This window comes from Mustela putorius, unplaced genomic scaffold (assembly GCF_011764305.1).
Source record: "Mustela putorius furo isolate JIRA1106 unplaced genomic scaffold, ASM1176430v1.1 tig00003987_pilon_pilon_pilon, whole genome shotgun sequence".
Taxonomy (NCBI): domain Eukaryota; kingdom Metazoa; phylum Chordata; class Mammalia; order Carnivora; family Mustelidae; genus Mustela; species Mustela putorius.
Window position 1 is genome coordinate 782,104 of NW_025422126.1, and position 13,023 is coordinate 795,126.

Sequence of the window (13,023 nt, forward strand, 5' to 3'; positions counted from 1 at the left end):
GCTTATTTACCAAACCTCAAATTTAGCCTTTTCCAGAGAGATGGGCATTTTCTATTCCAGAAACATACTATGCCATAGCTTAATACTGAATACCCAAAGTGCTGAAGATAGCATGCCTAAGTTAAAAAAAAAAAAATTGTTAAATGTTTTGTAGAATTTCAGAAGTCACCAAGTTGAAGACTTCCCAATCTTTTAGAGGTAGACATGGAAGCTTAGTCTAAAACTGGATCTTTTCCCATTACTTCTGTATACAAGATTCTAAGCCCTGTATATAACTAGAAGAGTCCCATTTGAATCAAGCCTAGGAAGAAATCTGAATATTAGGTTTATGAATGCCTCAGAGGTACTCTACTTGAACATAGTTTATTAAATCTCAGGTCAGAGCCATGGGATAAGGACCAATGGCTAACCCATGGTAGTGCAGTAAACTGAAGGGAAGGAAGATTAGAAAACACTGCCTCTAATAATAGAGTCACTTCTTCACAGCATTTTTTTCTGTTTTTCTTAGTTCATAGAGTATATTGGGCAATATTACTTGCAATAAACAGGGAAAAAAAACCATGAATTCCCTGTTTTTGAAAACAAATCACAAAAACAGATGAAGAAAACTTAAGGTGAGAAAGCATCAAGGAAAGCAAGAAAATAGAGCTACATTTCTGAGGGAATGTGAAATTTATGACTGTCTAAGCTGCCAGAGTCAAGTTGTAACCCTCCAGGTCCATCACATAGAACAGTGTGCAGTAACTGGCTGGTTCTGGCTCTTCAATTCCTCTCCCTCTTGCTTAGTTAACATTCACATACAACTCTGGCTATGCTTTAGCCACAGTGATCTCAGAGGCCAGTCAAACATTGATGCCCATGTCATGAGCTGCCAACTGGGAGAAATCACTCTGAGACCAAAACCCAGCTCTGGTTGACTAACCTACAGTTTGTGAGAGATGGTGTCGAGGAGGCGGCACAGGACTCAGAAAGCAGCCCTATCGCCTGACACCAGTGTGGTCTGTTTTCTCATTCCTTCAGTGAACAGATGTTCATCTGGCTTCCTGCATGTCAGCCACAAGAATCTCCTGCTCCTCATGGTAACCAACTTATTCTAGGTGGATGCAACACCTCGTGGACCTTGATAGATACCATCTTTTTCTGTAATGAGACTTTAAATTCAGATGTGTAATGGAAACAGACTGATAGCCTCCCTAATATAGTGTCCTACACAGCTTTTTATAGCTTCAGTGGTTTATAAACCCTGTCTAAGGTTTTCCACTTTTAAAATTAAAAAAATTAATAGAAAAAACTCATTTGTGGTAAAGAATAATTTTTGGAGCAATTTTTTTTAGATAATGCTATGAAAACCATGTAGTGGGGCCAAAGATGTAGTTTACCTACCAACAGTGTGACTTATATAATACATAAGAAAACCACCTAAAGATATAATATTTGACTCACAGGATTTATACTTGTCATAAGTTAAGTAGCAAGATTTAACATTTTATTTTTCCCTGCTGAAAAGAGGCATCTTAAATTTCATAAAATCCTTCAGAGAGCTTACAAAGGTGCAAAGACTACAGAACGCCTGAGAGGCAGGTTTTAATGTTTATCAAAATTTAGAATTTCTTTGTAAAAATCCTTTTAATTTAAATACCTTAAGACATAACATGTTTTTTAACTTGTTAATTTTTAATTTTATTATTATTCTTTTTTTAATGCTTACTGGTCTACTGTAAAGAATGCAACTCAAAAACAGCCAAAGGGAAGGGGTACATAGGGCAAGATATGGGGATAGGAATGCCACAGAGGTTCTAAGCATCCTCCAGGTGCCCCACCTTCCTAGCAATTTGATCCATTCACCAACTTGGAAGTGCTCCCAACCTGTCTTTTAGTTTAGTGTTTTTTTTTTTTTTAATATTTAATTTTTTTTATTGTGTTATGTTAGTCTCGATACATCGTTAGTTTTAGTTCCAAGATTCATTGTTTATGTATCATACCCAGTGCTCCATGCAATCCATGCCTTTCTTAATACCCACCACCATGCTCACCCATCCCCCCACCTCCTTCCCCTCTAAAACCCTCAATTTGTTTCTCAGAGTCCATAGTCTCTCATGGTTCATCTCCCCTTTTGATTTCCACCCCTTCGCTTTTCCTTTTTTTCTTCTAATGTCCTCCACATTATTTCTTATGCTCCACAAGTAAGTGAAACCATATGATAATTGATATTCTCTGCTTGACTTACTTCACTCAGCATAATCTCCTCCAGTCCTGCCCATGTTGATCCAAAAGTTGAGTACTCATCTTTTTTTTTTTTTTAATTTCTTTTCAGTGTTCCAGAATTCATTGTTTATGGACCACACCCAGTCTTCATCCTTCCTGATGGCTGAGTAATATTCCATTGTGTATATGAACTACATCTTCTTTATCCATTAGTCTGTTGAAGGGCATCTCAGCTTTTTCCACAGTTTGGCTATATGTAATAAATACTCGTACTGTTTGCTTTTTCCGATGATTTAATCTTTCTGATCTATCTGGATAACCATTACACTTATCCCTAAACTTCGGGTTTTTCATCCAGGAAAGGGAGATAATAATGATATTTCATAGAAGAAATAAGTAAAATACTTCAAAATGAGCAGCTAAGATAATTTAGCTTGACTAAACAAGCACCTAAGCAGTATGAGACTACATTCAACCAACCTGAATGACCTCAGAATCAGAATTCATAAGCCTCACACTGAGCTACAGATGTGCTACCTTTTAATCTGTAATATATACAGTCTAGCCCAGGGAGGTTTTCCTGACTTTCTTACGAGGAGAAAAGCTAACATACCCTGTGAAAGTCACAGCGCATTAAAGACTGGAACTTAATTATGCAATTACAGAATTACAGAATGCTTCTCCTCCAACATTCCTTACCAACATATCAACAGGACGCCAGACTAATAACAGGGGATTACAGTTCAAAAAGTTGAAAGATGCAGACTCTATTTCATGCTGAGCTTTTAGGGAAGCCCAAAGACAAGAGCGGCATCAACAAACAAACAACAAAAGGACACTAGAGGCATTTGAAGTCTCTGGCACCTATGGCTGCAACAAACATTAAACATACTTCAACCTCTAGCCTAATTAACCTGCCAGTTCATTTATTTTTCAGCTTGATCACAAGTTCTGGTTTTAAATAACTGCAGAGTCCTGAGCTGTCTCACTGATTAAAGAAGTATTAGTGGGGCAGAAAATCAAGACAAGAGCTTAGGGAAATCTCCCCAAAGTAGCCAGTTTCCCCTGAAGTCAGAGAGAAATGGACAGAGAGAAGGTTCTGGGGAAGCACAGGACGTAAATTTATTCTTTCTGTTCTCTCTGTGAAATTGCCCTCAGGAATTGTACTTTGGGATTGAGGTCTTAGTCCTATTGGAAATCCTTTGTTACCCTGTTCAGCTTCCTGAAATAACCACACATGTGTTTTGTCTCCTTTGGAAAACTAAGAACCAGAGGCTTGGTTTTAATCCACTCAAATGAGTTATAACTGGCTGAGATGCTGTGTCAGCAACTACATTTTTTTCTTCTTGACTCTGTTTTTGTCCCTGTCACCATCTTTAACTCAAGTATTAAAACTGTTTTGACTCAAACTCTTTCCCTGCCTTGGGCTTAGCTCCTCTCTACAGGTCTTTCTTGGAGAAGAAGAAAGGGAGAGACGGATGTTATCTTGGAGGATCAAGTCAGGGGGAAAAAGGCTGAAAAGGAGAATGGAAGCAAAATTGTGTTGAGGGCAGAGAAGGAGCCAACAATGGAAGGCTGTCTCAGGAACCAAGACACGTTATCACAAGTTCAGTGTACATTCCTCATTGATGACCCTTTCCTGACATGACTCCACCCCTGAGGGACACAGCTCAGTCTTGACCAATGACTTCAAAGAACTAGGAGGAACAAGGGGCCAGAAGGTCAGTCGTAAAGAATAAAAGGTGGCAGCTTCCAGCAACAGCACATACCTGCTTCTCTCTCTGACCACCTGTACGCTCCCAGACCTGACATCATGGTGCATTTTAGTGCTGAGGAGAAGGCTGCTATCACTGGCCTGTGGGGCAAGGTGCATGTGGAAGAGGCTGGAGGCGAGGCCCTGGGCAGGTAGGCACTGGGTTTCAATGCATGGGAAAGGGTGGTGAATATGAGCCTGGCCGATTGATTGTGAAATTCCTCAAGATTTTTGAAAGTCTCTAATTTCCCATCACATAGGCTCCTGGTTGTTTACCCCTGGACCCAGAGGTTCTTTGACAACTTTGGCAACCTGTCCTCTGCCTCTGCCATTATGGGTAACCCCAAGGTCAAGGCCCATGGCAAGAAGGTGCTGACTTCTTTTGGAGAAGCTATTAAGAACATGGACAATCTCAAGGGCTCCTTTGCTAAGCTGAGTGAGCTGCACTGTGACAAGCTACACGTGGATCCTGAGAACTTTAGGGTGAGTCAGGAAGTGTTCATGTGCTCTCGTATTATTTTTCACTTTGATATAGTAAAGCAAGTCAAGTCTTTGATTGGAATGACTAACAAAAAATTCAGAAATTATGGGTCTAAGTGTTAGAAGGACAGACCTTCAAAGGGCATAACCAGAACCACCTTGATTCAAGACTAGTGCAATAAAGGGCTATTAGCAGCCAGAGTTTGCTTAAAACTTTTCAAGAACTTTTGTCTGAATTGGTAGTGTTCATCCTAGAGAATAACATCAGAGAATAGCAGACTTGTTCAAGGAGCAATGGAATTTGGTGTTTGGTAGATAAAGGCCCCATCTCAAGAAAGGAGACATGTCTTACTTTATGTGGGTGCTGATGACAAAAGTTTAGGGAAAGATTTGGGGGGGGGAAGTTTTAGACAGACTGTCTCAAAGAAATATACAACAGGTTCTCTAAAATATATTAAATTACCTGTCAACATTGTTACCAAATGGAGGCTTGTTCCTGTAATGATTGGAGGCTTTAAATAAACTCAGTCTGGGAACCCATGCATCCCTAAAATCCCATTATTACAGGAATTAGCCAATTGGTAGATAAGAGAGGGAGGGAGAGAGAGATATAAATAAAAATGGTGGCGTGGGAGAGAGGATGGGAATCTAGGGAGGCAAGGAGTTGAATGGAAAGCTCACACTCGTTACATTGAATTTAGGAACTAGCTCATCTGGACTTTTTGTAGGCACACCCCTTGGAGCAGTTTACGGTGTGGGGTTGGCAGGGAATGTAGATATTAAGCCATTTTTTATGTAATTGTTTTCAAGAACTTCTACTCAACATGCCTATTTGTCATTTGTCTTTCACTTAACAGCTCCTGGGCAACGTACTGGTGATCATTCTGGCTTCTCATTTTGGCAAGGAGTTCACCCCTGAGGTGCAGGCTGCTTGGCAGAAGCTGGTGGCTGGTGTTGCCACTGCTCTGGCCCACAAGTACCATTGAGTCCTCTTTCCAGTTCAGCAGTACCCTTCTGTGCCCCCAGTGTTCTCCTGCATATGGGGATTCGGGTTTGGCCTTGAAAGCACAGCTTCCATTTAATAAAGCTCATTCTATTCCATAATCAGAAATTAATGTTATGTCTTCTCCATCTTTCACTCTTGTGTTAAAGGAGAGAAATTTCATTGGCTGAGGGGTGGGAGGAGACAGAAGAAATAAGAGCTCCTTTGGGAAGACAGACATTATGGGAGAATTCTAGAGGATCTGGGTGGATGCTAGAATTCAGAAGAAGTTTTCTGGGTTGGGGGGAGGGTTAGTCAAATGTCAGGAACTTACAGAACAGTGTGGCAAAAAGTTACTGTAGATGGGGAAGGAAGGAGGTGCTAAGCATTACCTCAGATTTGTGGTACATGTCTCAGCTTTAAAACCGTTGCAGGGACCTAAGGTCTAGGCTAGAGTTACTTTTTCAATTTGCTTTAATGTACATACTGAATGAGCTAACTTACCATATATTTTGTGAGGCTGAATTGGGCATAAGAGGATGAGTTGAGGGATGGCTGGGAGCTTTCCAGAAAATTTCCATGAACCAACAACAACCTCTTATTTCCCAAAGGATTCTGTGGTGTCAAGGAGGAGCCAAGGCTAAGACACATGAAATCATTGCATTTTATTTTATAATAAAATGTAACATGCTGAAAATAAAGTCGGAGTTAGGATATTGTGTGAATTTGTGATAGGGGAGAATGGCCAAGACTTCACATAGCAGATGAGATTCTGATAAAGGCTCCTAGTTTAAAACCAGTAAGTTAGGGCTTGGTGACTTGCAGGAGAATTGCTTTCTGGAAAAAAAGGCAACAGTGAGACATCGGTAGAGCATTAGGAAAGACAAGATAATGTATAGGCCAAAATAAAAGCTATTATTATGCTTTTGGCAAGAGTAAACAATAAATATCCTTAGAACTATAGTAACTCAAGGAATGGTAGGTGGTGGTCGGGGGGAAGTAATCAACTTAATTCACACAAAATGAAATTAAAATTGCAGAGACTAAATCAGAGCAACGGACATAATGGCCTAAACACAAGAAAAGTAGTGATAGCTGCAAAAAATGTGAAGGGTGACCAGAAATAGAGTGAGAAAAAGATGACATCTGACTGTGGATGACAAAAAAGGAGCTGGTAGTCGATAACTGAAATCTCCCAGCCTGAGGGTGGGAAGGGGAGGGGCAAAATCTAACAAGAGGCACTGCACTGACTTGGGGACACTTGTGAGGAAATGCATGAACGGAATTACTTTTGAGGGAGTCATTGCTAGGTTGCTTAGGGAATCCTGACCTCTAGGCCTTGAGTCAAATTTTCACATCAAGGCTCGAGACCTTCATATTTTACAAGTTAGTGTGCCATATCGTGGCAAATTTAGCTCTCAGGCACTTCATTGCCCCCATGCATTGATCAGAATTTGTCCTGTGAACTATCTTCTGATTTGGGCTTATGTTTCACAGTTATGATAGGCAAATGATTACTTAGTTGCAGGTTGTCAACAGCACTGGTCCCTGAGCCCTGCAGCCTCTCTTTATGCCCCTCAGCAAAGGAAACAGAAGCTCTTCCTGGTGCTACACCTTTTACCCAGTCTGTGAGTCAGTCTGTGTCTCAGTCAATAACAAACATGCATTTTTAATTGATCAGTCTCATTTCCTCTTTCTCGCCTTTAACTCTTACTATGTCTGTCACACCTGTCAAGGATGGTGATGATGGAGTAGTGGACAGAAGATATATGTTCTTTATCCCTTAGGGGTCTAGATTTCAATTTCAATGTTACCAGTTTAAGACCATTTAAATGGTAACAACTTCATAATTGACACACACATGTGCATATGCACACCCAGATACAGGTCTGGGTGACTCAGCTTAATTTTTTTTTAAAGATTTATATGTTTATTTCAGAGAGAGAGTGAGCACAGGAGGGAGGGGTGGAAGGAGAGGGAAAGAGAATTCCAAGCGGACTCCTCACTGAGTGCAGAGCTCTACACAGGGCTCAGTCTCAATGTCCTGAGATCATGACCTGAGCTGAAACCAAGGGTCAGATCTTAACTAGCTGAGGCATCCAGGAGCTCCTCAGACTTTAAATAGATGAAAAAAAGACTTACTTATTATTGATAGACAATACGAACCATGTGAGCAAAATAATATCATGATGACCAGGACATTCTTGGAGATTTAGAGGTGATGTCATTACCAGGATGAAAACCTTATAGTGTCTCCTCACTCTCTACCATTGAAGACAAATCCCACGTTATTAGGTTTCTGCTTCCTGTAGCACTATATCCTGCCTGTCCTATCCACGTGGAATTCTCAAAGAAGATGGCTTCAGTCTGATTAGAAATGAAGAGAAGTGAAACAGCAAGGGAAGATAGATCTAATTCATGCCAGAGACAACTCCCTGAATCTGAAGCCCATGCCATGGAATCTTCTGCTACTCTGTGCACGGAACACATGCTAGCACCCTTCCCCCCTAACCTCTCAAACACCTGTATTTCTTGAGACAAATTGGTAGATATATGAAATCTGCCAGACAGTTGTCTGTTGACTCTGAGGGAGTAACTTTTGCTTCAGTAAGTGTGCTGACTATTAAATGGATTAAAAAACAGTGGAGGCACACCCAACCCTGCCCTAATTTACTTATTTTGCTTCCCTGTGATGTTGGATAGAGGCATTATTACTATTTTGAGAAATATTAAATTGTGTGTCCTATGTAATCCTTTTTTAAATTTTAAAATTTATTTTTTAATTTAAATTCTATTAGTCAATATACAGTACAATCTTAAATGATTGGAGAACAAAGAAGGCTGTGGCTTCCTCCCTATAAAACTGGCTGAATAACAGAGTGATACATTGTCACAAACTCCTCACTCAATGCCTAAGACATTTACAATTCGTCCTTTTTTATTATTATTATGTTATGTTAGCCATTGTACAATACATCATTAGTTTTTGATGTATTGTTCCAGGATTCATTGTGTATAACACCCAGTGCTTCATGCAATACATACTCTCCTTAATACACATCACCGGGCTAACCCATCTCTCCACCCCTCCCTCCCCTCTAAAACCCTCAGTTTCTTTCTTGGAGTCCATAGTCTCATGATTTTCTCCCCATCCAGTTTCTCCCAATTCACTTTTCCTTTCCTTCTCTTAATATCATCCATATTATTCCTTATGTTCCACAAGTAAGTGAAACCTTATGATAGTGGACTTTCTCTGCTTGAATTATTTCACTCAGCATAATCTCTAGTCCCTTCCATGCTGATGCAAAAACTGGGTATTCATCCTTTCTGATGGCTGAGTAATATTCCACTGTGTATATGTATCACATCAGAGTATGAACTCTAATTCTGTCACACTGGAAGTGTGCCCTGTCAAAAAGTGTAGTGAATTGGAGATAAAATGATCTAAAGTATAGTGATGGAACCGCTATGACTATAGAGACCATTAGTCAGTGAAAAAGAATCTTTTCCCCTTCAGAGTTTGTTTGTTTGTTTGACACAGAGAGAGAGCAAGAGAACATAAGCAGGGTGACCTGCAGAGGGAGAGGGAGATGCAAACTCCTTGCTGAGCAGGGAGCCCAATGCAGAGTTTGATCCCAGGACCCCCAGATCATGACCCAAGCCAAAGACAGATGCTTAAATGATTGAGCCACCCAGGTGCCCCTAGACCTGTTTTACAACACATGAGTGAAAGCAAAGGAAGTGCTTCCTGATGTAATTCTCAGACTAAAACCAACAGAAAAGTGGACCCAGCATTTATGAGAATTGACTCTTCAAAAATCAACATGACCTGCCAGTGAATCTTCTACCACTGTTTTCACTGAGACGGAAGAGCTACACCAAACCAAAACCCTGGGCTCCCAGCCAGAACACACTCTTGTGCTGTGGAAAATATACATAGTCAGATGTAGACACAAACACAGAGGTAAACCATTTTTCCCAGACAAGCAGACATGTTTTACTTTAAATGGGCACATAGATAATAAGATGCATAGTTCTATATTTTATTACCTAACACTATTCTATTCTTGCAATCAAACTGGTGTTTTATGGGAACCATTTCTCTCTGACAATGTGGGCAATAGTGACCATGGGCCAGATCTGACCCACAGAAGATCTACTCAAGTTCAATAGTTCACTATGCCTGTGGCAGTCACTGCTAACTGAGACTTACACTGAAACCATCATAGCTCCTGTACTGGTAGCCAAAGAAATCCTAAATCTCTGAACTTTCCGGATTCTTACCCATGCTTCAGCTTTCATTGAAGGACATGTCTGGGAGAGTGACAAGAATTTCAGGGAAGACTGGCAAAGAGCACTGAAACTTTCCTTTGTGGAGTGGACAAAGAGTAGCTAAAAGAAAAGGTGAATAAAGAAATTTGTCATAACTGAGTTGAACAGGGGACAGCACATACAAGGAAGGCCAAGGAGAAATATCTATGTAGGTGTATGTTGGCTCTATATAAAGAAGGAACCTAGGGATCATGAATATAATGCTAAGGTTATTCATATACTGGCTGGATATTTGTACAAAATTGTTCCCAGAGACCCATTTCAACCTTACACCTTATAAATCCTGAAGTGGGGCAGAGTGTCTCTGAGAGGGAAATGACAAGAACATGGAGCTTAGAGTGTACATGGAAAGAAAGCTGTGAATTTTTGTTTTTGGGCTCACAAAATCTGTGGAAAGTTATTGGTGGTGAGAAGAAAGAAAAAGTGAAATCACGACCACATATTAGTCTTGGAAGAACACACTTGTGTTTAGTGACCAAGCAAGATGCCAGACATGAAGGAACCCGACATTGGCCATGGTTGTTCTGAATGGGAGTTGGGTAGCCAGGAACCTGGAGGCCCACCCGGAACTCTATTCATTGTAGGTATCTATTACCTCTTGCCGCCTCCACAGCTCCTGGGAAACATTCTCTTGAATGTTTTGCCAGACCATTTTGGAGAGGAATTCACTCCCTTAGGTGCAGGCTCCCTGGCAGGAGATGGTGACTGGAGCAGCTAAGGCCCTGGCTCACCGAGATCTGGTAGCGTCAAGTCACCAGGAACAGCTTTGATTTTCAAATAATAGCAATGGCAGTGGTGGTACTAATAGCAGTAGCAACAATAATAAGGGTAATAATAGTATTCTGCTAAGGAATTCTTCAGTAATTGCCTTCAGTTCTACTTTTCCATTGCTTCTATACTTGTGAGAACCCCAGGAATTATATGTTGAACTGTTTGTGTATGTGTGTGTGTTTACACCATTTCCCCATTCAATTTTTGTATGAAGTAAAGATTTTGGCAAGAAAATAAAAAACAACAGGACAATGGAAGGCATGTGTGCCTGGGACATATACCTGGAGAGAACATAAACTTGTGGGCTCTTCAGGTTAAAGCTGAAGACATGGGGACAAGAGAGAGGATGGTGTCGTGGGACAAGAAGTCCTCCAAACCAGATGATTATATGGGCCTTGGTGAAGAATCCAGCGAAGATATAGGATCTGGATGGAGGTCGAGTACCAGTGTGAGGCTTCTTGAAGGAAAATTAACCCAAGTCTTAAAATGGCAAGGTCTAGGTAAGGACTGTAATTCTGTTCTCCTGATAAGAGGGAAGAATTTTCTAAAAGCTGCTTGTTTGTCACAAGACCTTGTGAGGATAGATTAGGGGTGGGAGGGGTTGGAGATCCAAGCAAGGGATGACTCTTTTTGAAATGAACTCCAAAGAACTAGCCTTGGGCTCTATGGAAGAATTTTATGGTTTAAGTGGTCAGAGCTGCTGAGGAATGTTTACATGCCATCAAGAGAGACCATGTCCCAGAGGGCAGATTTGCTGCAGTATTTAGAGAAGGGGCATCCCTATAAAGTGCTCAGAGAGGAGGGGATTTGGGTGGGGAAGATGGACGAGGAGAGGCTGAGAAGGCAGCCCAGTGCAGCAGATGAACTCCACAAGATCAAAAGGAAAATGAAAGAAATTGCATAGAGCAGTTGGGGAAGATAGATCACAGGAATATTGGTAGGGCTGGAGGTTAACTCGGGATTATAAGCAAGGCTGTAATGTGTTGAACAGGGCAGTTAGGAGATTAGCCTGGCTGTGGGTGCTGAGTAGATTAGGGATCATGCTGATGCCACATTTACAAATCTCTACTAGTTACCCATGCCTTAGTGTAAGATACCCACTCTACCTTCATGTGCCCAAACAGTGAGGCCCCAGGCCAATCTCTCCAACTCTGTTCCCTCCTACTCTTCTCCTATACATCTCTCTTGGACCATGTCATGACTTTCTCTAAAGAAAATGTCAGATTTGTTTTTTTCTTTCTTTCTTTTTCCTTTTCTCTCCAGTCTCTAGTTTTGCACCTGCCCTTCCCTGCTTCTGGGAACTTATTTCATCAAATGACTTATGCCTGGCTCCATCTTGTCTTTGAGGTCTCTCTTCAAGTGTAACTTCCTTTAGGACTTCTATCCTTATATATTTTTTTTCCCTCTAGTCCCTTGCTACCCCATCATCAGATGCATTTTTTTTCTTGTCATGTAACACCCGTCTGAGGTTCTCTTCCTCATCGATTTAATTATTAGTGTTGGTCACCCCCGCCCCTAGAATGTGAGCATGACAACACTATATATGCTGTTTGTTTTTCCAAGATTCCCAGTTTTTAGAAGAATGCATGGCATGATTGGCTTCAGTAGATATTCATTTTCTTATTTTTTTACCTTTTTTTTTTCCTTTTTTCTTTTTGAGAGGGAGAGAGAGCGCATGAGCCTGGGAAGAGAGGCAGCAGAAGAGGGAGAAGCAGGCTCCCAGCTGAGCAGGAATCCTGATGTATGGCTCAGTCCCAGGACCCTGGCATCATGACCTGAGCCAAAGGCAGACAGACACTTAACCAACTGAGCCACCCAGGTGCCCTGATATGTGTTCTTTAAATATGTGATGAATGACTGTTAAACTGTTAGATGACCATGATGATGAGCTTGCACTGATGTGATAAGTCTCCAGACACCAGTTGGAACAGTGAGCATGGAGGTCAAGTGAAAGTGTGGAACAGCCATGAAGGAGAGGAATCAAAAAGTCTTGGAAAGTAATTGTCTAGAGAAGATGAGAGAAAGGCAGGAGTGGAGGTAATTGTTGCAATCACTATCTGGTTTGCTGGGAAGATGGAAGGCTGTTTGCTAACATTCAAATTGCAAATGTCCCTGACTCTGAGAGGTTGCAGTGTGAACACACAAGGGAGACGAGCACCAATGCCGTCAGAGTATGGACCCTGAGCCGTTCACTCAGACCATGCCCACAGCTGAAAGGAAGTGGGATTGCTGGCTGTGGTCAAAGTTTCCTCGCTTTTCTTTCCTTTCATTTACTTACTCTCTTGAATAAATCTTTTGGGGATTGAATCACACTTTTTTTTTTTAAGATTTTATTTATTTATTTGACAGAAATCACAAGTAGGCAGAGAGGCAGGCAGAGAGAGAGGAGGAAGCAGGCTCCCTACTGAGCAGAGAGCCTGATGCGGGGCTCCATCCCAGGACCCTGAGACCATGACCTGAGCCGAAGGCAGAGGCTTTAACCCACTGAGCCACCCAGGCA

General features: G+C 41.3%; 1 protein-coding gene across 1 annotated transcript; it reads left to right on the forward strand.

Annotated features, from left to right (window-relative positions):
- The first annotated feature begins 3,895 nt into the window (after nt 1–3,895).
- HBE1 (hemoglobin subunit epsilon 1) lies at nt 3,896–5,549 on the forward strand. Its single transcript, XM_004779022.2, has 3 exons — nt 3,896–4,110; nt 4,219–4,441; nt 5,296–5,549. Exons 1-3 carry the CDS (start codon nt 4,019–4,021, stop codon nt 5,422–5,424), a joined length of 444 nt encoding a protein of 147 aa, XP_004779079.1. The 5' UTR covers nt 3,896–4,018; the 3' UTR covers nt 5,425–5,549.
- The last annotated feature ends 7,474 nt before the right edge of the window (nt 5,550–13,023 follow it).